The sequence below is a fragment of the Elgaria multicarinata genome, chromosome 18, assembly GCF_023053635.1.
Source record: "Elgaria multicarinata webbii isolate HBS135686 ecotype San Diego chromosome 18, rElgMul1.1.pri, whole genome shotgun sequence".
Taxonomy (NCBI): domain Eukaryota; kingdom Metazoa; phylum Chordata; class Lepidosauria; order Squamata; family Anguidae; genus Elgaria; species Elgaria multicarinata.
This window is the reverse complement of record NC_086188.1, coordinates 16,342,253-16,367,460: the sequence shown is the minus strand read 5'-3', so window position 1 is coordinate 16,367,460 and position 25,208 is coordinate 16,342,253. Positions and strand designations below refer to the sequence as shown.

General features: G+C 47.1%; 1 protein-coding gene across 1 annotated transcript; it reads right to left on the bottom strand.

The window, feature by feature from the left end:
• Window positions 1-2,244: 2,244 nt before the first annotated feature.
• Window positions 2,245-23,562, bottom strand: LOC134410739 (phosphatidylethanolamine-binding protein 1-like). The gene is made up of 4 exons (XM_063144219.1): window positions 23,349-23,562; window positions 8,594-8,703; window positions 7,942-8,042; window positions 2,245-2,516 (listed from the first exon to the last, which is right to left on the bottom strand). Exons 1-4 carry the CDS (start codon window positions 23,481-23,483, stop codon window positions 2,287-2,289), a joined length of 576 nt encoding a protein of 191 aa, XP_063000289.1. The 5' UTR covers window positions 23,484-23,562; the 3' UTR covers window positions 2,245-2,286.
• Between the last annotated feature and the right edge of the window lie 1,646 nt (window positions 23,563-25,208).

Below are 25,208 nucleotides of genomic sequence, written 5' to 3'. Positions count from 1 at the left end.
TTAAGAAAGATCAAGGCGAGAGCTACGCTATTGTTTTATAGCTGTATTGAATTATTATTATTATTATTTATTTATTTATTTATTTATATAGCACCATCAATGTACATGGTGCTGTACAGAGTAAAACAGTAAATAGCAAGACCCTGCCGCATAGGCTTACAATCTAATAAAATCATAATAAAACAATAAGGAGGGGAAGAGAATGCAAACAGGCACAGGGTAGGGTAAAACTAACAGTATTACCCTATTGAAGTGCACTGATAACTGTTAGGGCACAATCCATATTCCATATGGTGCTTTCAGAAGCCAGATATTTGAAAACGGTTCGAAAATGGTGTATGGAATGTGTCATGGGCCTCAACAGTTGTCAATACCTTTGTAAAGCAGGCCAAAGTACCAGCCTCTTGTAGTTTAAAGCTCTTACCATCATGAACATTTCAACTTTCAGGAAACCATCAAATGGTTGGTGGTTGGAGGAGGTGCTGGAGTGGGTCAAGGAGGCAGGGTCCCCTGGAGAACCTCAGGCAGGACAGATTTGGACCCAAGTCCTGAGCTTCTCCATCTGCGATGGAGACATGATAGCACTTTTCAAGTACTTGAAAGGTTGACACACAGAGGAGGGCCAGGATCTCTTCTCTATCCTCCCAGAGTGCAGGACACGGAATAATGGGCTCAAAGTTACAGTCCTGGCATGCCAGAATTTTCCTGCTCTGGACACTACATAGAAGCTGCATCCCATTTTTTTTTACTACCTCTGCTCAGAGTTGAGTGGAAGGACACTAGCTTAGTGGGTAGCACACATTCTTTGTGTCAGGATTAGGCCCAGTACCTTGGATAGACGGCTTCCTCTTCCTCCAAGTCCTAAAGCCAACAGGGCTTGGGGTGTCTGTGTTGGAGGAAGAAGAAGCTGTCTTTGCAGTGCTTACTGCTCCAAGCTCCACCCTTTTCGCTTGCCTGTTGTTGGACTACAGCTCCCATCATCCTTGGCCATGGTGGCTGATTATGGAAATTGTAGTTCAACATCTGGGGACCCTGGCTTAGGAAAGCCTAAGGACTCTGCAATATAGACCTAGATAGAAGTGGGTTGTGACGAGAGAGAAAACCCGCCCCAAACCTTTGTCTCAATGCCTGCCATAGTGAAGCACTAAAAGATGTGAACAAAATTGAATCTAGAGATGGTGTGTGTGTGTGGGGGGGGGGGAGATAGAGTAATCTGTTGCATGTTCCACTGGAGAGCCAGTGTGGTGTAGCGGTTAGAATGTTGGACTGGGAGCCAGGAGATCCGGGTTCTAGTCCCCATTCAGCCATGGAAACCTACTGGTGACTTTGGGACAGTCACAGACTCTCAGCCCAACCTTACAGGGTTGTAGTTGTGAGGATAAAATGGAGAGGAGGAGGATTATGTACTCCGCTTTGGGTTCCTTACGGAGGAAAAACGGAGAGATATAAATGTAATAAATAAACACAGGCAGAATGCCCTGTCCCATAGAGAGGAAGAGTATTTCTAGATTACCACACTAGGGATCAGTGGTGTGATGTGCTTGAAACACAAAAGTGGCTGACTGTGTGGGAAATTCGTAGGGTGTTCTACGTGCAAAGCTGTAGGGAATTCAGGATTGGTGTAGTCTACGGATAAGTAAGCATTTTGGTTGGTTCGGGTTTTTTATATGAACTTATGCACAATTTCTTTGTATGCGAGATGGGAGAAATCCCTGATATTTTAAAAAAATTGAATGTGAAATTGACAGATTTGTCAATCCCAGACTTGTCTGGGTTTAAATCCCTGTGTATTCAGCAATGTTGGTGGAGGGAGATGTTTTTCATCATACTAAGAGGCATCCCAGAAGCTGAATAGTGCAAGATTCAGGACAGATAAAAGGAAGCATTTCTTCACACAGCGCAGAGTTCAAGTCTGAAATCTGCTACCACAAAGTGTAGTGATGGCCACAAACTTGGATGGCGTTAAAAGTGCACAGATTTATAGAGGATAAAGCTCTCAATGTTTCCCAGTCATGATGATTGTACATTATTTCCAGCACCAGAGGTTGTACTATTTGCTGGGGAGCACGAGAGGACTGTTGTAGATTTCCCATGGACCTCCAGTTGGCCACTGAGTGAACAGTTCTTTTATTGTCCTTCTGTTCAGTAGAACAATTACATTGTCTGGGAATATTTTGGCCATTTTTATTACAACAGACCTGAAGACGGCTACCAAAGCAGTACAAAGAGAAAGCCGGCACAAACTTCTCCGTTTGTTTAATTGTCTTTATTCAGTTGCAGTGTGATTTACACATCAGGCTCTTTTACATTCAGTTGCTCATAAATCTTTGGGACGTGGCTGTCCCACTTGGCCTGATAGCAGACCCCTGCCGCAGGGGCGCCCAGATTGTACTTCTTGCGGAAAGAAGAGGATCGGAAATTCTCGCGCTTGGCAGCGGTGAGGTTGTTCAGGATAGGTTCATCGCAGGTCAGTTCCTGTGGCTGCTCATAGAGCAGCCATACGTAGCGGTGAGATCCTGCGTTGAACAAAATATAAGGTAAATGAGCATATTATTTTTTGGAGGGGGTTAAGTTGGGGGGGCAGTGCTGAAAAGGAGCCTCTTCCATAAATTATTATTTTTAGAAACGCTTATAAAACAGTTCACCCACTTCTTCACATTGCCATCTTTCCCAACTAGCTTCATTTACATTGCCCTCTTTCTCAGTTGGCTTTATTTTCTCTACTTTGAAGGCCTCTGCCCCTGCCCCCCACTGTTGTTTGTGGGAGTTCTATATACTGGGCCTGTTCAGACGCTAAGCCTTGCAGGACACGGAATCATGGGCTCAAGTTATAGGAAGCCAGATTCCGGCTGGACATCATTAAAAACGTCCTGACTGTTAGAGCAGTACGACAATGGAACCAATGACCTAGGGAGGTTATGGGCGCTCCCACACTAGAGGCCCTCAAGAGGCAGCTGGACAGCCATCGGTCAGGGATGCTTTAAGGTGGATTCCTGCATTGAGCAGGGGGTTGGACTCGATGGCCCTTCCAACTCTACTATTCCATGGTTAGGACACCAACCATTTTGTAGCAAATGGTTAGTGAGCATGTTTAAACCATGGCTATTTAGCCACCGTGGTTAGGAATGTTTCACACAACATTTCAAAGACAAGCGAGAGCTAGCTGATCCCACCTTCTTTTCCCATGAGCACGAGCATGGGGCTCAGATGCCTTCTTAGGACATCGTAAGAGTTGGAAGGGACCTCAAGGGTCATCTAGTCCAACCTGTTGCTCAATGCAGGCTCTGCACTGCAAAATGCAGCTACGGCATCCCTGACAGGGCCAGCCCTCTAGCAAAGGAGTACCCATCACCTCCCAAGGTAATTGGTGCCTGGTGATCAGGACACTAAAGGAGCTATGCAGGGTGTGGAATCCAAAGGTCTCTCCAAGTTCCATCCCTTGGAGAGCTTCTTCAGAGGTCTGATTGAAACCCAGAGTGGATTCACTGCCCCACTGAAATCGGAGCTCCCAGCCTCCAGTGCTTCCACTGCTGAACAGCCTCTGTTACGGAGATTCTCTTAACGTTTCCCTGCCATTTCCACCTGTTGGTCCTAGTCCTGGCCTCGGGAGCAACTGAGAACAGCCCTGTTCCGTCTCCTGCCTGACAGCCCATACTGAAGCTTATTCTCATGTCTCCCCTTAATCTTGCCATCTCAAGGGGGCAACATGATATTTTGTTTTACGCAAAAATGTATATCTCACCTTTCTGGCTTTTGCACAATCCCAATCTCACCCTCCGGAGCTCTCTAGATGGCCAAACCCCCCCTCTTTTGGTGGGGGGCGCCAGCCCCTTCTCTCCAACCACTGTATTCTTGAAGACTGAAATGTCTCTCCTGAGATTTATTTATTTATTACATTTTTATACTGACCATTAGCCGAGGCTCTCTGGGCAGTGCGCAATTAAAACCATAAAATACAACACGAATCAGATAAATTTAAAATGTTAAAAGATACCTTTTTTTAAAAAAGCAGTATTTCTATTTATTTATTTATTTATTTATGAAATTATAGCGCCGCCTCACCATTTCTGGCATCGTGCGCTTAAAACATAAAAGCAGTTACTATTAAAAGCCCTCAATCCACATTAAGATTCTAACCACCCCTCCCCCAAACCCCTGTGTAAATAAAAACTCCTTACACAGACCTTTAAAACACGGTACAGTGGAAGCCTGTCTAATTTCCACTGGCAAATCGTTCCATAGCTGGGGTTGGGGGGTGGGGGCAGCAACCAAAAAAGCCCTGGCCCCTAACATTTTAATTTAGAGCAGGGATCCAGGGTGCCCTGCTCCTGTGAACGAGTGCCGGTAGTGGGACACCAGGGCGAGGCGGGCACTGAAGTAACCAGGGCCTAAGCAGTGCAGGGATATATATAAACCTCAAGATTGGATTACTGCAAGGCGCTCTACGTGGGGCTGCCCTTGAAGCTGTTCTGGAAGCTGGAGCTAGTGCAGAACGCTGCAGCTCGGCTGTTGTCCTGCCCACCACTGGAATGCAGCTCACAAAAGCTTCTCCAAAACTAGATCCAGTCTTCGGGCTGTATAATGTTTCCCACACCTGGGCCTAATAGGTATGTTTGGCCTGGCCCAGCGAGTCAGTTCTCCGGAAGAAGCAGTCGAAAATCAAAGCCGGAAGGAAGCGCTATAGGACGAGCCCTCGTCTCTCCCGGACAGCCTGAAGTCATGTTGAGGCACCGCTACAGCCGTGAGCTTTTCATCCCCACGGTCTGGGCTGTTTGTTGGCGCACGACGTCATCCCAGACAAAAGGGGCATTCATGGTGCGAGGGAGTGCAAGTTGAGGCATTTTCCGCCGGGGCTTTGGAGAGCTGGCAGTACTAAATGACTTTCCTTTCGACTGGGTGGTGGCGAGGCTCGAAGCGTTTTAGAGGAAAAGTCAGATTCGAGTGTAGAATTGCAATGATCAACAGCGGGACGGTGGTGAAACTTCTGGCAATGGCTGGCTAAGCTGTTCTAAAGTCACTGCAGGGCACAGCAAGGAGAAGAATCTCTCTTTTTGGCACAGGCTGAGCTTCTGGGATCTTTTATTATCGATTTATTATTTTTATATCATTATTTATTTATTTATTTATTTATATAGCACCATCAGTGTACATGGTGCTGTACAGAGTAAAACAATAAAATAGCAAAACCCTGCCGCATAGGCTTGCATTCTAATAGAATCATAATAAAACAATAAGGAGGGGAAGAGAATGCACCAAACAGGCACAGAGTAGAGTAAAACTAACCGTATAAAAGTCAGATCAAAATCAAGTTTTAAAAGCTTTAGGAAAAAGAAAAGTTTTTAGCTGAGCTTTAAAAGCTGCGATTGAACTTGTAGTTCTCAAATGTTCTGGAAGAGCGTTCCAGGCGGAAGGGGCAGCGGAAGAAAATGGACGAAGCCGAGCAAGGGAAGGAGAGACCCTTGGGCAGGTGAGAAACGGCATCAGAGGAGTGAAGAGCACGAGCGGGGGAATAGTGCGAGATGAGAGAGGAGAGATAGGAAGGAGCTAGACAGTGAAAAGCTTTGTAGGTTAACAGGAGAAGTTTATATTGGATTCTGAGGTGAATTGGAAGCCAATGAAGAGATTTCAGCAGTGGAGTAACATGGTCAGAGCTGCGGGCCAAGAAGATGATCTTAGCAGCAGAGTGGTGAACAGAAACCAACGAACTGATGTGAGAAGAAGGAAGGCCAGGGAGAAGAAGGTTGCGGTAGTCCAACCGAGAAATAACCAATGCATGAACAAGAGTCTTGGCAGAAGAGACAGACAAAAATGATCGAATCCTGGCAATATTATACAGGGAAAAAATGACAGGATTTAGCTACTGCCTCAATATGAGGAATAAAGGAGAGCGAGGAATCAAATGTCTCTTTTCCTGTTACAAGGAACCCAAGGCGGCTTACACGGCCCTTCTCCTCTCCATTGTATCCTCACAGGTTCGGCTGAGAGTCAGCGACAGATCAAAGTTCCCCAGGGAGCTTCATGGCTGGATGGGGACCAGAACTCGGATCTCCCAAGTCCCAGTCCAACTCTCCAGCCTCTATGCCACAGTAGAGAGGGGTAGAACAGGCAGAAACATCTAGGGCAGCCTTCCCCAAAGGTGCCCTCCGAAGGCAGCCCTAGGGGTTTCGGCCTGCTTTACCCCTCTGTAGTGTGGCATAGTAGTAGTAGCGTTGAATTCCTTCTGTCTTTTATTCCTTTTATCTTTTATTCCTTTTATCTTTGATGGTCCTCCGCTCCGGAATCTTTTTATAGATGTGGGGCAGGATAGAACTCTTGTAAATAAAATGAAATAAAGTGGCCTATAGCGTTTCTCCCCAGGCGTACCCTTTCCCCCTCCCCGCCTCACAACAACCCTGTGAGGTAGGTTAGTCTGGATCAAATAGGTTGGGGAAGTGTGGAAATTATATCTGCATGGTCAGGCTCCTCCCCACCCACTCCGCTCCACGCAGGCTTCCTGGATGATTTTGGGACCAACTAGCCTGACAGAGATGTGCCCCACAGGAGCCCAGGCCTACCACGTTCCTTTAGAAGAAACGTGGTAAAGAGCCAAGTGCTTGTCAGGCAGGGCGGAGCACTCCCAGTACTTTTCCTCCCCCGCCCTCGGAACTGTGTTTGAATATCAGAGTCAAGTCCAAGCAAACATCACATCGCTAATCCCTCAAAAGCGAAAACGTCGACCTGCCCAAAAGCAAAGAATGTGCACTGATCCTGTTTGACGTCTGAGGCCCCATCACGGGGCCAAGTCTCTGCTTGTCTTCGAATAATCCGCCCGCTTTGGCTTGGCCTCTTATGTAGCCCAGCCACTGCCTTCCAAAAACTCGAAGATGCGGGAGCCGCATAGAGTACCACGAGTGAGTCTGGCAAAGCCTCAGCTCAGAATACGATGAGGGCCGGTGACTTGTAATGCTCGCTCAAATACATAACTACCCTTGATTTCAGCTCTGGCTAGGAAGATTTTAATCCGGGCCACAAAAGAGCACAACTCCTTTCTCCATTCCTATTCCCTCCCTCTCTCCCTAAGCGCTTCTCTAGATGAGGATTTTATTTGCATGTCCTTTACACACCATCGTCACTTTCCAGGGCCTCTCCCATGCTTTCTGACCATTATCACCGCTTTTTTTTTCACAACGGAGAAAATGCAGTATTTAATCTTAATTTTTTATTTATTTATTTATTTATTACATTTCTATACCGCCCAATAGCCGAAGCTCTCTGGGCGGTTCACAAATTTCATCGTTTTTTTACAAGTAAAAAGTTTACAAGTATCCTGAAAACAGTTCCTAGAAAATAGACGATTTAAGTAGAATTGTTACAATTCATGATTCACATTATAATACCATTACAATGGCGCTTTGAAGCGCTCCGACGGCTCGTGTATTTCTGCAATTCTGCTAGCACCATCTAGTGGCTGCATAATGAAACACATAGAACTTGCAGAGAAAGGAAATCTCTGGAAGAAGCACGTGTAAAGGCGGCAAGCTTAATCACACAAAGAAACTGTTAAGGGTACAGGATAAAAGTCTGGTGTAACTGAAGCCCTGAGTCTCCAACCTTCTCTCCCCACTGCCCACTTACCTTGCTGCTCCACTGGAACAGTCCTGCCACCCACTCACACCCTACAGCAGAGATGCAAAACCTGAGGCCCGTGGGCTGGATCTGGACCATGGAGCCTCCTGGGGAAAACGCTATGGAGAAAACCCTACTCTGTGTCCCACACCTCTTCCCCTGGGTCAGCCTTCCCCCACCAGATGTTTTAGACTACAGTTCCCATCACCCCTGACCATTACCCATGGTGCCTGGGAATGGTGGGGCTTGTAGTCCCAAACATTTGGAGGGCACTAGTTTGAAGAACGTGTTATAAAGATAGCTGGTCTCATCTGAAAGGAGCAATGGTTTACCTACCTGTTCCTTTGGCGGGTGCCGATCCAACATAATCCGACAGGATGCATCCGCTGCTGATGTCGTTGCCTTTCATGTTGGTCACTAGGAAATGGTGCCACTCTCTAATGGAGGGAAAGAGCAGGGCATAAAACTCAGAATTCAATGCCCGAACTAAAAGCTTTTAAGCCACTGTATCTACTTTTGGAATCGTTGCAGAATTGAGATCTGAGCTCTACACAAAGTTCCTTTCCTTTCCTGTGTTTCCACTACATACCCTCTAGGTGGTGCTGTGCTAGGGCTGAATAACACAATTACCCAAATGGGAAAATACGTTTTCTTTCACTTCCATAAATAATCCATTTTCCTTTCTCTAAAAAATAATGATCTACAACTGTGCTCTTAAAAAACAGAAGTGAAACTGGAGAGTACAGTCCATGAACCTGCCCAACCCCCTTGTGAGGGAACAAACCTCTTCAGTACATTTTGCGTTGGTTCTTAGGTCTACGAATGGCTGCTTTCCATTTAAAAGATCAGTTTATTGGGACCCCAGAGACTATTTGAGGGCCCTTAAATTCATTGTAAATAAATGAATCGATAAAATATTCTTGCCGTGTTCTTTTGCAGCAGGAGTAGGCCAAAAGCAGAACATGTCTCCACTGTCATGGTCACTCACCTGAGCTTTGGGTCTGCCCTGCTGGGAACATCAAGGTCAGTAAGAATCAAAGTGTAGAGTTTCTCTGGGTCGCAGCCATTCCATTCAATGGAAGTTGGACAGTTCTGGACCTGCAGAGATAAAAGTCACCATTTTAAGTGTGCAAGTGTGTCCCTCAGGGCTCTGTCTCCCATAGCAAGGGAAGCTGGTGACTCCAACGTCAGTGGGGCAGTGAATCCGCTCCGGGTTTCAGTCAGAACTCTAAAGGAGCTGTTCAAGGTGCTTCACAGACTTCTGGCTGGTTCTGACTGAAACCCAGAGCGGATCTGCTGCCCCACTGACAATGGAGCCATCAGCTTCCACTGCCGCATAGCCACCTCCTAAGACGGGACTGCCACGACACAGGCTCTGAACAACAGACCCGGCCGCGGCTACTCCCTGCTCAAGCCAAGCCCCACCGCTTGATACGCCTGAGGCAAGGGATAAAAACCACCTTCCTCCAAACTATGTGGAGAAAGGGGTTTAAATGAAGAAGGATTTCAATATATAAAATAAAACACTGTGAGTTATATGTGCTGAGGTGAATTATTGTCAAGAGGGGGTGCTAAATGTATAAACTTCAGATAATATATGCCAAACAGACACGTGGGATTTTTGTGGTAGTTAAAAAAAAATATTTTTAAAAGTTCACAAGCTTTGTTTCAAATAAAACATTTAAAACCCTTTTTGAAACTTTTCATCCAATCCTTTCACCCATTCACATACGCACTTTCCTTTCTCTCACACAATCACTCTTGAGCTTTCTTTATTATCAGTATTGTTTAATATACGTCAACTATGTGCACACCACACTCCAAAGACACCACTCTCTACCCTGAACCTCAAATTCTCCAGAACTTAAGTACTCTAAACACCAAGAGCTAAAGCACAGAGAGCCAAAAACTAAAAAGTCTCCCAATCCCCTCAGTCATCCCCTTATATATCACTCCCCCCCCCCAGACATTCTAACTCTGCCCACTCAGGCCAACACCACAAGGACCACCATAGAAGGTCTTAGCACATGGGCGATTTTGACTTGGAGGCCCAGTGGAGCCATAACTCAATGGCAGAAGGTCCCAAGTTTGATCCCTGGCATCTCCAGGTAGGGCTGGAAAAATTCCTGCCTGAAATCCTACCCAGTCACTGCCGGTCAGTGTCAACAGTTCTGGGCTAGATGGACCAAGGGACTAACTCAGTAAAAAGCACCTGGCTCTGTTCTTAAGACATATAGGGCCTCAGAAACTGTATGTATACAGAAGCAAACTGGTAGCCAGGGCAAATATTTTAAGCCCTGGTGATATGTTTATTTATTTATTGCATTTATATCCTGCCTTTTTCCTCCAAGGAACCCAAGGCAGCGTACATAATCCTCCTCTTCATTTTATCCTCACAACAACCACCACCCTGTGAGGTAGGTGGGGTGAGAGTCTGTGACCGGCCCAAAGTCACCCAGTGGCTTTCCATGGCCGAGTCAGGACTAGAACCCAGATCTCCTGACTCCCAGTCCATCACTTTAGCCACTACACCACACCAGCTAGAGGCCAATTGTGATTAATAACCTAGCTGGTGTATCCTGAAAGATAGAATCCAATTAAAGTCTTACTCAAAGTAGACCCAATGTAATGAATGGGACTTAGGTTAGGCATGGCAAACTGAAATCCCATCCATTTCTATGGGACTACCCTTAGCTGAATTCTACCGGAAACTTCCCAACACAAAATGAGGCGAAATTTGTTCAGTTCGCCTTTTTAAGATGAGCTGACCTAACTTGCACGTCCCAAAAGAACGTGCAAACCGGACCACAGTTATCCTTCGCTTTCTGCACTTCTCCAAATTGTGCCATTGCGGTTCTTTAATTGGAAAAGATGAATCCCAAAATGTGTATGTCAGGGGAAATGTTATACAAACATGTGTATGTTAGGGGAATAATCTATCCTCAAGCAGCCCCTCATATAACTCAAACTGAGTAAATCCGTCATACTGATGAACATGCAAACCAATGGAGAGAGAAATTACAGAACAGATGAGTTAAATCACGAGGTTTGGCCAGCAAGATCCCCCATGCCAGATGTACTTGGAAGGAAAGGAAAGGAACCTCTCGTGCAAGCACTGAGTCATTACTGACTCTTGGAGGTCGCTGACGTTTTCTTGGCAGGCCTTATAGCGGGGTGGTTTGCCGTTGCCTTCCCCGGCCGTTATTACCTTTCCCCCAGCTAACTGGGAACTCATTTTACCGACCTCGGGAGGATGGAAGGCTGAGTCGACCCGAGCCGGCTGCCTGAAACCAGCTTCCGCTGGGATCGAACTCAGGCCGTGGGGAGAGTTTCAGCTGCAGAAACTGCTGCTTTACCGCTCTGCGCCACATGAGGCTCTGATCCCCCATGCCAGATGTATTTGGAACTGAGGACTAATTCATTAACCCAATCCAGGTGGCTCCTTCAAGCAGGCCAAGCTAAACACAGAAGGGGGTGGAAACATTCCCCCTCCACTCTGGCCTGGAGGGAAATTCCTCTGAGTCGGAATAAAGCAGTACTTCAGAATAATCACGCAAATGGGACTTGCTGACGCTTTCTTGCAAAAGGAGTTTGGTTGTTTGTCTTTTCTTCTTGCCCACTCCAAGAAAGCAGAGCACAGGCACAATCCATCTGAAGTGAAAGGCATTCGTGCCTATAGATTTCATGACGGAAAGGGTGCTGAGTATATACACTGAATTTTCCAGTCATCGGTGAGCCTCAACAATAGATTATTTATTTTATTTTATTATCGCATTTATATCCCGCCTTTTTCCCTCCAAGGAACCCCAGGCAGCGTACACAGAATCATAGAGTTGGAAGGGGCCTCTAAGGCCATCAAGTCCAACCCCCCGCTCAATGCACCTTAAAGCATCCCTGACAGATGGCTGCCCAGCTGCCACTTGAAGGCCCCTAGTGTGGGAGAGCCCACCACCTTCCCAGGTAACTGGTTCCATTGTCGCACTGCTCTAACAGTCAGGAAGTTTTTCCTGATGTCCAGCTGGAAATTGGCTTGCTGTAACTTAAGCCCATTATTCCACGTCCTGCCCTCTGGGATGATCGAGAAGAGATCCTGGCCCTCTTCTGTGTGACAACCTTTCAAGTCCTTGAAGAGCGCTATCATGTCTCCCCTCAGTCTTCTCTTCTCCAGGCTAAACATGCCCAGTGCTTTCAGTCTCTCCTCATAGGGCTTTGTTTCCAGACCCCTGATCATCCTCGTTGCCCTCCTCTGAACACACTCCAGCTTGTCTGCATCCTTCTTGAAGTGTGGTGCGCAGAACTCCTCCTCTTCCTCTCCATTTTATCCTCCCAACAACAACCCTGTGAGGTTGGTTGGACTGAGAGTCTGTGACTGGCTCAAAGTCACCCAGTGGGTTTCCACGGCCGAGCGGAACTAGAACCCAGATCTCCCAACTCCCAGTCTGACACTCTAGCTACTACACCACACTGGCCAGATCTACACCAAGCAGGATAATGACAACTTGAAAACGTTTTGAAAAACTATATAGGGAGTGTGTCCTGGGCCCCAACAGTTGTCACTACTGTTATAAACTGTTTTAAAGCAGTCGTGTAGACCCTGCCTAGGCTTGGTCAAATCATGGCCCTTAGAGGTAGTCAGCCTGGTGGCTTCTAGATGTTTGGACTATAGCTCCCATCAGCCCCAGACAACATGGCCAATGATCAGGGATTATGGGAACTGTAGTCCAAAACATCTAGAGGGCACCAGGTTGCCTCAGTACTTGACACATGACTCAGCATTATTCCCATACTTACACAGTGAGGCGAACACCTCCCAGAGCGGCATTATTGAGTCGCCTCCTGGCCTATTGTTCCGGCCAGCCAATCCCAGACCTCAGAGCCACCCCCTCATTTGAATGCCTGCCTCTATATAAGGGCACTGCTTGTGTGAGGTCGCCATCATTTGCAGGTGGGGCGGCTGAGCTGAACGGGAGCAAACCAACAGAGCCATGGCTGCCGTGAAAAGAAGTAGGAAGGCCTACCTTTTGAGGAAGGGCCAGCAGCCCAAGTCCCAAAAGGCCAGAGGGAAGCTCCCTTCCCGACCCAAGCGGAACGTTTGCATGATCCGGTTCCCCCGCAGCAGCCACTTAACGGTGTGCCCCCTGGTCTCCTGGTATTTCAACCGCCGCATGCGAGACAATCTCCTTTTATTACAGAAGAGACGGCGCATCTTGAGTCCCTGCATGGACGTATCCCATCCAAAGATGTCCTTGCAGCAACACCACAAGCACAGGTGCCTGGGTTTCCTACAAGCGGTCCTGAAGCAGGTGGCCAGCAAGAAACGGGCCAAGTGGGTGGTGGCCTCCACCAAAAGGAGAAGGCGTTACTCCGACGACGAGATCTTCTACAGGTTGGCGAAGCCCTCCAGAATGGAAGATGTGGAAGACGGGGGCTCCACCAGTGATGCAGGGTCTGAGGACACTCCTGGGTTACCCCAGCCAACTGCGAATGAAATGCAGGAGGCCTTAAGCTAGAGGACCACCCCTCGCTCTTCTCTGAACAGCCAGCAGGCCTGAGGAACAGCCGAAGGAGAAGAGAGAGGATTCAGACGACATCACCAGCCTGCTCAAAAGATCCAGATCTACACCTTGAGGACACCACCCATACCCATATTTCAAACCTGGACTGAAGTAATTAGGGCCAAACTGATGAAATTAGTTTTTATCAACTCCTGGGGACAAATAGAAAGATATTTGTACCATCACATGCTTAGTGAACAATGCAGTTGCCTGGGAGTCTCAGAATCCACCCCAAGAAGATTATTCCGTGCCTTTGCGAACAAGACGCTGAACAGGAATTGGCCAAGGGGCAGCTAAGGGGACCCCCGCCGGCCCCAGAAGAATTCACCTCACAGTATAATAATAAAGCTGGATCTTTTGCAACTCATACATTGCGTCATGTAAATGTTTAAAAGATCTCCGTTTTTTGTTTTGAGTTTCACACTACTGGCTTTGTGATGTTCAGGGGATTTGGGGAAAGGAGAAATAGACCAACAGTCAGGTTCACAATGCAAGAGAAAGATGGGATGAAGCCAATGGCCACCTTGTACCACCTGAAAGGCACAAACTCATCCCCAGTCAGTGTCAGCTGAGGATGATTGGCATTGTAGTCCATTGCATCCGGAAGGCACCACGTTGGGGAAGGGTGCCTTATGGCATCGAGCGTGGGTGATTCCAAGCAACAAGGGGGTCGTTGCTAAGGCGTCTTCTGGATCTGGAACCAGGGGAGAGGGGCGCCATTTTGTGCTTGGCGTCTGGCAGCAAACTGTCTTAGGCAAGTACTGAAAAATAAAAATGGGTGGATGTGGCCTGAAGAGTTTTTCTGTTTCTTTTTTACAAGTGCTTATGTAGATGGTATCTACACATCTGTCTCCTCCTCTCGTGCAAGCGCTGAGTCATTACTGACTCTTGTAGGGACGCCAGCTTTTGCTGACATTTTCTTGGCAGGCCTTATAGCGGGGTGGTTTGCCGTTGCCTTCCCCGGCCGTTATTACCTTTCCCCCAGCTAACTGGGTACTCATTTTACCGACCTCGGGAGGATGGAAGGCTGAGTTGACCCGAGCCGGCTGCCTGAAACCAGCTTCCGCTGGGATCGAACGCAGGCCGTGGGGAGAGTTTCAGCTCCAGAAACTGCTGCTTTATCGCTCTGCGCCGGAATTGCAAAAAAGATGTATCCTAACGGGTCGGTTTTAGGGTGGATACAGAAGAAGAAGAAGAAGAAGAAGAAGAAGAAGAAGAAGAAGAAGATTTGCCTTCCTTGGCTGAGAATGTCCTCATCTCATGATGTCGTAGCTAAATGTTCTGCAGGGTTATAGAGATATAAAAGGATATGATACAAAAATCCATGGTCAAAAGAAGTACCTTGACAAAATCGGGGTGGGTGGCGAATATGGTCAAGCTTTCAAGATCTCCAGAAATCTAATTAAACCCTATAACAATGTTGTTGGGAGAGAAAGAAAACGTGGTGGTGGTGGGAACATGTTACAAGGGAACACCCAGCATTGGTTATGTATATGTTAATTACAGCACGTATATTAAAAGCATGGAAATTCGTTCTTTTTACCAATCCTTGGTCGATGGAGAAGGAAAAACTTGATTATGTTAAACGAACAGGAGTGCTGTTTAAAAATACATTTGGGTAGGAAGAAATACTTCAACGAAGACTTCTCAGAAGAATCGATTCCATTTTGGAATCCGTGCAGACCAAGGTTAGATCGACACTGCTTTATAGCGGAATTGAAGTGCACTGGTGATAACTGTTGGGGCACAGGACACATTCCGTATACCGCTTTCACGGGGTGATTTGGTGCTTTTTATTTCACAATCATTCCACGATGATTTGACACAAGGTGTAGGTCTAGCTTAGTGGTGTAGCAGCCATGAACATTTTTGACAGTTTGATGCAATGAACTGAGCTTGACGTTCTAATTTTAGGAAATACACACACCCCTCTCAGACTCAGCTTAAACTAATGGCTTCTTAGAAATACAGATAAAAGCAGTGGATCTGAAAGTTACTGGGAGGGAGCAGTGCTGCAGTTAGCGAGTTCATGGGGATTTTGACCACAGCTAGCCTTAGGATCTCTATGGCCTCCAGTGTGGTTTCCTGCGATTCCTTCCTTTTGCTCCTCCCCTTCCTCCCCCCACCCTCTCTGACTTCCACCATTGCTAGAAGCATGTGAGTTTGCTTTCTTGCTTCCGCCGGTGTAATGGAGCACAAAATGGGCTGGACAAACTCTTTTGGAAGAAAGGTGTAGCCTCCTTTTATTGTTCTGAGATCACCTGTGTGCATGTGGGACTGGTAAAGGCTCATTCCCTTTTGCCTTTTTGTTTTTCTCTGCTAATTGCCTTTCTAACAGGAGGCATTGTTACTATATGAACCCATTGTTCAGCATTCATGATGGGCAACGGGGTTACTGAGGAAGGGCTGCTCAGTGGACCCCCTGGTAACAACCTCTCATCAGCAAAATTACATTTGTATGCTTGCGCTTATTTCATTTATATCCCACCTTTCTCCCAACCCCCAATCCCAGTATATACATAGAATCATAGAATAGCAGAGTTGGAAGGGGCCTACAAGGCCGTCGAGTCCAACCCCCTGCTCAATGCAGGAATCTACCTTAAAGCAACCCTGACAGATGGTTGTCCAGCTGCCTCTTGAAGGCCTCTAGTGTGGGAGAGCCCACAACCTCCCTAGGTAACTGGTTCCATTGTCGTACTGCTCTAACAGTCAGGAAGTTTTTCCTGATGTCTGTCTCCCCTTCCTAAAAGAAACCTCATTATTCAGTCACTTCTCAAGTAGCACCCACCCACCTGTGACCATAACGCCCCTCAATATCCCACCATGCAATGTGTGTGTTGCAACAGACCCAGCTTTATTAGTATTTTAAGAACAGTTCCTTGAGGGGGTGGGCTGGGGGGACGGGAAACACCTTGGATACCACAATCCTTTTCACTCTCATTTCCGCTGGGGCAGGTTCTATTTGCCTCTTTTTAGCAAGGGAGGGGGGGAGGGAAAAATATCTTTGGGCAGGTTCAGAGATAACTTCTAGGCAACTGCATTCTTCACTAAGCTCAAATCACTTCTCTTTTTATTTTATTTCCTCCCAGGCATTGATAAAAACGAATCTTATTCGTCCGTCCAAAATTGCTTCAGTTGCGGGTCAGGATTGAAATGTGGGCGCAGATGGTCTCCTCAAAGTCTTTGGGTCTTTTGAGCAGGCTGGTGGTTGTCTTTCGTACCCTCTTCTCTTCTCTTCTCCTTCGGCTGTTCCTCAGGGCCGCTCGCTGTTCCGAGAAGAGCGAGGGACATCCCTCTAACTGGTGACCTCACATTTAGTTGGTTGGGATGCCCCAGAGCAGTGAAGCGGCGTGTCCTTGGTCCCCGAACCGGTGGTGGAGAAACCGCGGTCTTCTGCATCTCGCCGCACCCGGGGCTTTGCCAACTTGGGGGAGACCCTGTTCTCAGAGCATTGTCTTCTCTTCTTGACGGAGGCGGCCGCCAACTTGGCCACTTTCTTGCCTGCCACCTCCCTCAGGGCAGCTTGCAGGAAATCCGGGCACGGCCGGCACGCGTAACACGGCTTCTTCCTCGCATTACCTGCCCTCGGGGGCATCCTACGAGAAGCACCGACCCTACTGACCGGTGTGGTACGCTTGGCCTTCTGGCACAGAAAAACATTGCCCCGCATCCACTTGTTGAAGTGGAGGGGGCAATTCATTCGGTAGCCACGTCTAGGGAACCTTATGGTACACACACTCTTCCGCGATCTGGGAAGGAGCTTCCTTTTTCTCATCATGGTCTTCTGGGGTCGTTTCTTCTGGCTCCTCCCCTTCCTTTTCGGGCTCCGCCTCCTTTGCCAGTTCCTGCTCCTTCGCCAGCTCGTCCAACTTGGCCTACTCGCAGTGCTCCTCCTTTTCAGACTCCTCTTCCTCCTCCTCCTGCTCAGAACAGAGGCCTTCCTCCGTGTTTTGAGAGCTGCCATTTCCCTACCACTTCCAGCTTTGTCCTTCTCTTTTGTGCCAGCTTTCTCATTGTAAATGATGGTGACCTCATTCCAGGAAGTCCCTTATATAGCCTCACATATTCAAATGAGGGGACTAGCTCTGGGTTCTGTGATTGGCTGGCTGGGACAATAACCCAGCAGCCTACCCAATAATGCCAGCCTGTGAGACATCGGCTGCTGTATGGATTTATTTATTTATTTAAAACATTTCTTGGCTGCCTTTCAGGGCAGAAGCCCTCACAAGGGAGTTTTGCAACCACAAAACCAGAAAATATTGAAAGCAATAAAAAAAAACAGGATCACAGTAAAATAGCAGTTTAAAACAATAAAAACCAGCAGGAAAAACAATAGCAGCAATAACAGTACTCATCATGAGAAGGCCATGGTAAAACAAAACGTTTTTAAGGCCTTCTTAAAAGCCTGCAAGGATGGTGCATGGTGGACCTCTATTGGGAGTTTGTTCCACAGGTGTGGGGCCACAGCAGAGAAGACCCTATCCCATGTGGAAACCCACCTAATTTTTCTCACAGTTGGGCAAATGAGATGGGCCTCTCTTTCTGATCTTAAAGTGTGGGCAGTCCGATATGGGTGAAAACACATCAATTCCTTCCATGTTTATTCATAGCTCTCACAGGTGGGCAAATGAGAAGGGCCTCGATTGATAGATAGATAGATTAGGGTGACCAACTGTCAGGATTTCCCCGGATTTGTCCTGGTTTTTGTTCTTTCCATGGTGTCAGGGGGGATTTTCTATAATTTTCAATAATGTCCTGGAATGACACACCTTCCCCTTTAAGGCTGCCATTAGCATGGCAGGAGGGAGTGACATGCTTTCTTGAGGCACATCATTCCCCCACCCCGAGCTCCAATTGAGGTCTTAAAGGGGAAAGTGGGTCATTCGTGGACATTATAGAAAAGGCCCCCATTGGAGTGGATGGTGGTGGTGCAGAATGAAATCCTTTCCCCTCCTCCACTCCAATCGGGTTCTTTAAGGTGGCGGGGGAATAACGTACTCTCTGCAGGACTCAGAAAGCTGCTTCCCCCCCCACACACACACTAGGTGTCCTCTTTTTTGGTTTCCCAAATATGGTCACCCTAGATAGATAGATAGATAGATAGATAGATTTGCAAATATAAAAACTTAAATATTAACATATTGGCTTGGGACCACAATACCTGATGGAACGCCTCTCCCAATGTGAATATACCCGATCACTACGTTCAACATCTAAGGCCCTCCTCCGGGTGCCTACTCCGAGAGAGGGTCGGAGTGTGGCAACGAGGGACAGGACCTTTTTGGTGGTGGCCCCCAGACTATGGAACAATCTCCCTGACGAAGCTCGCCTGGCACCAACGCTGCTATCTTTCCGGCGCCAGGTTAAGACTTTCCTCTTTGTCCAGGCATATGGCAGCACATCTTAATCACCCACATGTTTAGTTTTTTTAATGGTTTTTAATGCTTCATGTGTGTATGTTCTGTGATTTAGAATTTTAAATTTTGTATACTTGTTTTTATCTCAATTTTAGAATTGCTGTAAACCGCCCAGAGAGCCCTGGCTACGGGGGCGGTATATTAGTGTAATGAATAAATAAAATAAACATAATACAGAAACCATACATGCAAGGAATAATAGATTACAGATGCTTTTATTTTTAAAGAAAAAATGCTACACAATGCAACACTATAAACACACAGTACAAATTATTTAACGTTGGTTATTAGGCAGTTTTAAAAGGATAATTAATTAATTGGGAGGATAAGTCCCCAATCAGGGCTGTTTATTTTAATTGTTAGATGATGATGATGATGACGATGATTTTCCAGAGAGTCTATTGTAACCATAAGCTGTTAAAGGCAGTTGGTACCCATGGTGATGCTGTTGTTTTGTTTGCATGTGTAATAAAATACCAAAGTTCTATAGCAAAACTATCTTTTTTTCTTTTGTCCTTTTCATACCCTGAAACGTTGCGTAAGTTTCTCTGAGAGCACTTTTCCCCACACTACACCAAACCACTCCCTTATAATCCTTTTGCCTCCTTCCAGCATTTCGCTATCAGCATACGTGCTGCTATTATGAGATACTCAATTTGCTTTTTGTGGAATATAGTTTGGTTTTGGCCATCAAATTTATTAAGTAATGCCAATTTCTGATCTTCAAGTACGGGCAGGCTGGTATTGGGTGAAGGGATCCTTCAAGTATCTAGGTCCCAAACCATTTAGAGCAGCCTTCCTCAACCTGGGGCGCTCCAGATGTGTTGGACTGCACCTCCCAGAATGCCCCAGCGGCTGGGGCATTCTGGGAGTTGTAGTCCAACACATCTGGAGCGCCCCAGGTTGAGGAAGGCTGATTTAGAGCTTTAAAGGTCAAAAGCGGCACTTTGAAGACAGGCAGGCATGGCTAAAATATGCCGGGGCGGGGAGGGCGCTATTCCACCCTACAATGAAGGCCCACTTTAGATTAGCACATTTCATGAGAAAACCAGGGATGTACTCGGCGCCACTCTCCTGTGAGCCCCAAAGGGTTTAACTTTGTCTGGATTGTGTCCTCATTGCATTTCTTAACCTGTTTGTGGTGGGTGTGTCAGCAGAGGCTGGTGACCCCGATGTCAGTCCGGCTGTCAGTTCGGATGTAACAAAGGGACTCTTGATTATTCAAAACAGAGCCGCTGAACTTGTCTTTGCCCAACGGACAAAATCCATTTTGGAGAAACTCTCAAGGGTGGGAGGGGCCAAGGGGGAAAAGGGGGTGGAGCCCAAAATAGCAGGCCACCCTATTTCAGCTTTAAGCACTTTCTGCCATAAGCAAAGCCTTTTGGAGAGGCAATTCAGCGTTTTAGAATGGGGGGAAATTTGCACAAAAGCCGGGAGACCACTAAATGATTGTTGGTTGAAGGGAAGGGGGCGTGGCCCAGGGGAAGGGGGCGGGGCCATTTGCAGAACCCTGAAGGGCTGGATTTGCCCACAAGGCCTGAGGTTTAAAAGCAAAGCTAAAGCTTCCAATCCCGTCGTTATGAATACACAAGAAGAGGAGAAGAAAGGATTGGATGTGAATCCAAAATTTGTGCTGGGTTCTACCGGCTTGAGTCTTAACCCTAAACTATGGTCAAGAACATAAGAAAAGACCTGCTGGATGAGAGCAAAGGAGCACCCAGCCCAGCACCCTGCTTCTCAAAGTGGACAACCAGACGCCCCTGGGATGTTCACGTGAAAGAGCAATCACCCTTTCCAGCTCTTACAGCCCAACAGCTAGTGTTCAGAGCTTTAGGTCACAATTCTATGCATGCTCCAGAAGAAGAAGAAAAAGTCCTACAGCTTCCAGCATTCTCCAGCCACTCATGGTCTTCAATTGAGGATAAAATGGAAAGGAGGGTTGTGTAAGCCACCTTGGGCTCCTTGTGGGGGTGGATATTATAAATAAATACATACATGCATTAAAAATATGTCAACACTGCCTGCAGTTTGGATTCTCCTTGGAGACATAATTAAGCACATAAGCGCCCTGCTGGATCAGACTGAGGGTCCATCTAGTCCAGCACTACTCCATTCACTCAGTGGTCAACCAGCTGTCGACCAGAAACCCACCAGCAGGACATGGTGCAACAGCACCCTCCCACCCATGTTCCTCAGCAACTAGTGCATACAGGCTTACTGCCTCAGATACTGGAAGTAGCACATAGCCATCAGGACTAGTGGTAGCCTTCTCCTCTAGGAATTTATCTGACCCCCTTTTAGAACCAACCAACTTGGTGGCCATCAGTGCATTTCATGGTAACAAAATTCCATAGTTTAACTCCGTGTTGTGTGAAGAAGTCCTTCCTTTGATCTGTCCTGAATCTCCCACCAATCGGCTTCATGGGATGATGTGGGGGTGGGGTGGGGCACGTCAAACATTTACCACTACTGATTCTATGACCTCAAAAACGTATGAGCACCAAACGAAAGCAGGATTCAAGCTTCTTGGGCGAACATATGAAACTGACTTATTAGATTCAGACCATCGCCAGTCTAGTCCAATAGTGTCTACCCTGACTGGCAGCATTTCTCCAGAAACTTGGGCTGAAACTAGGTCTTTTTAAACCAAGATATTCTAGCTGCAAGCCTTTCCCGTAAATTCAAAATCCCTCCTTTCATAATCGCAAGCAGATGTGTTCTGTTTGGGCAACTTTATTTTCATTCCACACGCTCTGCTTTCTCAAAACAAGAACCATGTTTTAATGATTAGGGCAGTCAACTCGGGTAACATTCGGATAACCAAACCAACCCTGTTCCAAAAGGCAAGAATATATTTTTAACCTTCACATGAACTTGCAAGTTTTCCGTGTTCCCCAAAAGGCGAAGAGCATAGCACACTGGTGAAAATATTGGTGAGCTGTGGTGCACAGCTTTCAGAATACCCAGACATGATACAAATTACCCAAGTCCAGCCACAAGATTTTTCTCCCCTTCAAATGAATTAGAGTTTGCACCTAGAATCATAGAATAGTAGAGTTGGATGGGGCCTATAAGGCCATCGAGTCCAACCCCCTGCTCAATGCAGGAATCCACCCTACAGCATACCTCTCCTTTCCTGCTATGAACACTTGCTCGGTCATCGCATCAACTTAACTCTTAGGTCAGCCTTGTCCAACCTGGTGCCCTCTGAATGTGTTGGCAGGGCCGGTGCTACCATAGAGGCCACTTAGGAGACCGCCTAGAGCGCCAAGCTAAGAGGGGCGCCGGGCACAGCACAGCACTCACGCGCGTTGGCTGTGAGCCAGCCCGGCCCGAGGATTCAGCTGGGCCTGGTCAGGCGAGATGGCGTCCCGCACCCGCCCAGCCGAAGCGAAGCCAGGGACGCTGGGGTGAGGGTGAGGGTGGGGGTGGGAGTGGGGCAGCTCCAGGTTTAGACTTCCGGAACACGCCCAGAAGAGAGAGAGAGAGTATGTATGGGTGAATGGGGTGCATGGGGTCTTTGTGTGAATGCATGTGTTCATGCGTGTGTTTGTTTGGAGTGAGTGATGCTGAGTGAGTGTGTGCATGCGTGTGTGAATTGGGGGATGATTTGGAGGTGATATTCCTATTAAATAATGCATTTTACACCCATAGATGTTCCTTTCCAATTTGTTTGCTATAATTGGCATGACGTATTTCTTGCACTTTAAAATAAATTTAGCAGTTCCAAGTTTTGTGCTTCTTATTTTTTCCAGGAAACGTATGTTCTTAAAAACCGAAGTTGGCATTTTTTTGTGGGGTGGGTGGGTGAAAGAAGCTTACCTTGCCTATGGCGCAAAATAGTCTGGCACCAGCCCTGTGTGTTGGTGCACAACTCCCAGCATCCCTTGCAAATTTTGACCGCCTGCTCCAGACTACCTCGCAGGGTTGGTTCGAAGGTAAAAAGTTACGAAGAATTCTGAAATATCTTGAATGCTCCGGTGATAAAGAGAAAGGACTAAAGCACATTGATGGAATTACAGAGGGAGAGAAAGGACAGGAAATGTTTCACATCGGCCGACTCAGTTATGGACTTTGGGAGACGTGTGTGAAGACCTTACCTCAGACTTCCCTCAGACTTCCAGATGTCTTGGACTACAACTGGCCACGCTGACTGGGGGTTGCTGGGAGTTGTAGTCCAACACCAGAGTAGGGAAGGCTAGATTTGATCCCCATTTGGGGAATACCTTTATTAGGACCAGTCAAAATGCCACAAAATAGTGTGCAAGCTTTCAGGTACTCCATAACTCTTCATCAGGCTTGGGGTACCAAGAGAAGGGGATCCCAGATCGGAGCAGGGACACCCCCCAAAAGTGCCAAATTTCGAGCGGATATTGGGGGGCAACATTTGAGAGGTTGGGGCCTGCAATTTAGACTCCGTTTCAATTGCTAGGTCCTGCAAGTATCCAGATACACCTGGGACAGAGACGCAAAGGTACACACACACATCACCATTTCTGAAACAAGCACAAGAAAAAAGACAGACAGACAGACAGAAGACGATCAAGCAAAAGCCTTTGGAAGAAGTCAAAGAAATGTTGTTTATGTAGTTGTGTCTGATAGTTAAAACAAGAAACAGGTTAGTATCAAAAAGGGAGGGCAGAGAGAAGACAGACGAGAGGGAAAGAGGCAAAGGACAGACGAAAGGAAGGCTGGATCCTGACATTGAGGGGAGGGGTTTTTGGGGGGTCGAAGCCCTGACTCAATCTTCGGGGGGACGGGCAGCGCCTACCTGGGTGGGAGTCAGCACTTGGCCCAGCTCCTCGAGCTCCACAGCCCCATACCGCACCCGCAGGAGCTGCGCCGGCTTCTCGTCCGCCTCGCCGAGGCGCAGGAGCCCGTCCCAGGCGCTCAGTTCCAGCGGCATCCTCGGGGCGGAGGCCGCAGCAAAAGCGCGCGCCGAGAGGGAGAAATCTTTGCGGGGACTTTCGCCGCGGCCACGAGCGTTCGCCTGCTCGGAGGTTTTGAGAGGCGGCCTCGGAGGCTCGCGGGGAAGAGGCGGAGGGAGAGGGAGGGAGACCCGTGCCAAGCCCAGCCCAACCGTCGAGTTGTCCCGCCTGCAATTTGAGGCGTCCCTCTTGATCAGTGGCGGCTGGTGGCTCCGATATCAGTGGGGCTGTGCATCCTCTCCTGGCTACAGTCAGAATCAGATATAAGGAAAATAGAAGGCTGTAGTTTGGAAACAGCAACAGTATAATAAGAGTGATCACACTCAAACCACAAGGGTATCAAAATAGCTTTCATAAATGAATATTTCAGAACTTTTACAAATGTACAAAATACAAGCACATCAACAATATTTAACAAAGCCTGCAGTATCAACATCCAATATACATAGGTGAACTATTCACATGAAGCGTCTTTTATATAAACAGTAGTCCGGTACTATATTGCTGTTTCGAGGGTTCTTCTTCAGTATAACGCTGAAAAGTAATTCAAAAACACCATACTCAGCATTTATAAGCAATAATGTATTATTATGGAATGCAAACAAAGCAGAAAATTATATAAAAGACGCTTCATGTGAATAGTTCACCTATTTATATTGGATGTTGATACTGCAGGCTTTGTTAAATATTGTTGATGTGCTTGTATTTTGTACATTTGTAAAAGTTCTGAAATATTCATTTATGAAAGCTATTTTGATACCCTTGTGGTTTGAGTGTTATCACTCTTATTATACTGTTACAGTCAGAATCAGTCTGAACTCTACAGTTGCTATCCAAGTTGCTGAACCCATTTGGGGGCACAGGGTTCAATACTTTGGCCAGCTCTTTAGAGTTCTGACTAGTTCTGGCTGAAACCCAGAGTGGACGCACAGCCCGACTAGCAATATCAGTTGCTGGAAGACGAGAGTTAGAGTGCCCTTCCTTTCATGTGCTGCTCTTTGGTTTCTCAAAGCCACCCCACCCCAGGGGTCCCTGGGCCTTTGGTCTGGTCCATAAGTGTCACATCAGAACATAAGAAAAACCATCCTGGATGAGATGAAGATCCATCTAGTCCAGAATTCTGTGCACACGGTGGCCAGGCAGTAGCTGTCAGCCAGGGACCCACAAGTAGGACACGGTGCAACAGCCATAGGGGTGTGCAAGGGGTGTGCTGAGTGTGCCCAGGCACACCCTAATGTTTCAAGCAATCAGCATCTCCTCAATCCTCTGCTCACTTATATGATCACATATGCCAACTCTAACTCTTTAGCAGAATAGTGGCAGGGATGGATCACACACACTCATTCACATTAGCACAAGTGTGCATTAGTACTCATGTGAATTAGTGCAAGTAGAGCAAAATCCTGGTTTTTAAAAAAATCTGATTCCCATCAATGTGTGGAATATGGAAGGCAAGAACCCTGACAATGCATGAAACAAAATCCTTACAGCCTTTGTACGAGCTTAGGGGGTAGGACAGGCACCATTTGTTGAATATCATATACATAATTCCAGACTGCCCAATCTGACTGATTTGGTTGAGGCATATCCCTTTCTGACTCCTCCCAAAAGGGGTAACAGGGACCATTACTTATGTCAAAAGATATGTGGCCCTCAGGTCCTTAATAGCATGGCCAGGAAGATTTGAAATACTCCCACATTGA

Coding starts and splice junctions, on each gene's coding strand:
- LOC134410739 (XM_063144219.1), bottom strand. CDS start 23,483: ATGCCGCTGGAACTGAGCGCCTGGGACGGGCTCCTGCGCCTCGGCGAG. Junction 8,704..23,348: donor AAGTGCTGACTCCCACCCAG/GTAGGCGCTGCC, acceptor TTATCTCTGCAG/GTCCAGAACTGTCCAACTTC. Junction 2,517..7,941: donor GGCACCCGCCAAAGGAACAG/GTAGGTAAACCA, acceptor TGTTCAACGCAG/GATCTCACCGCTACGTATGG.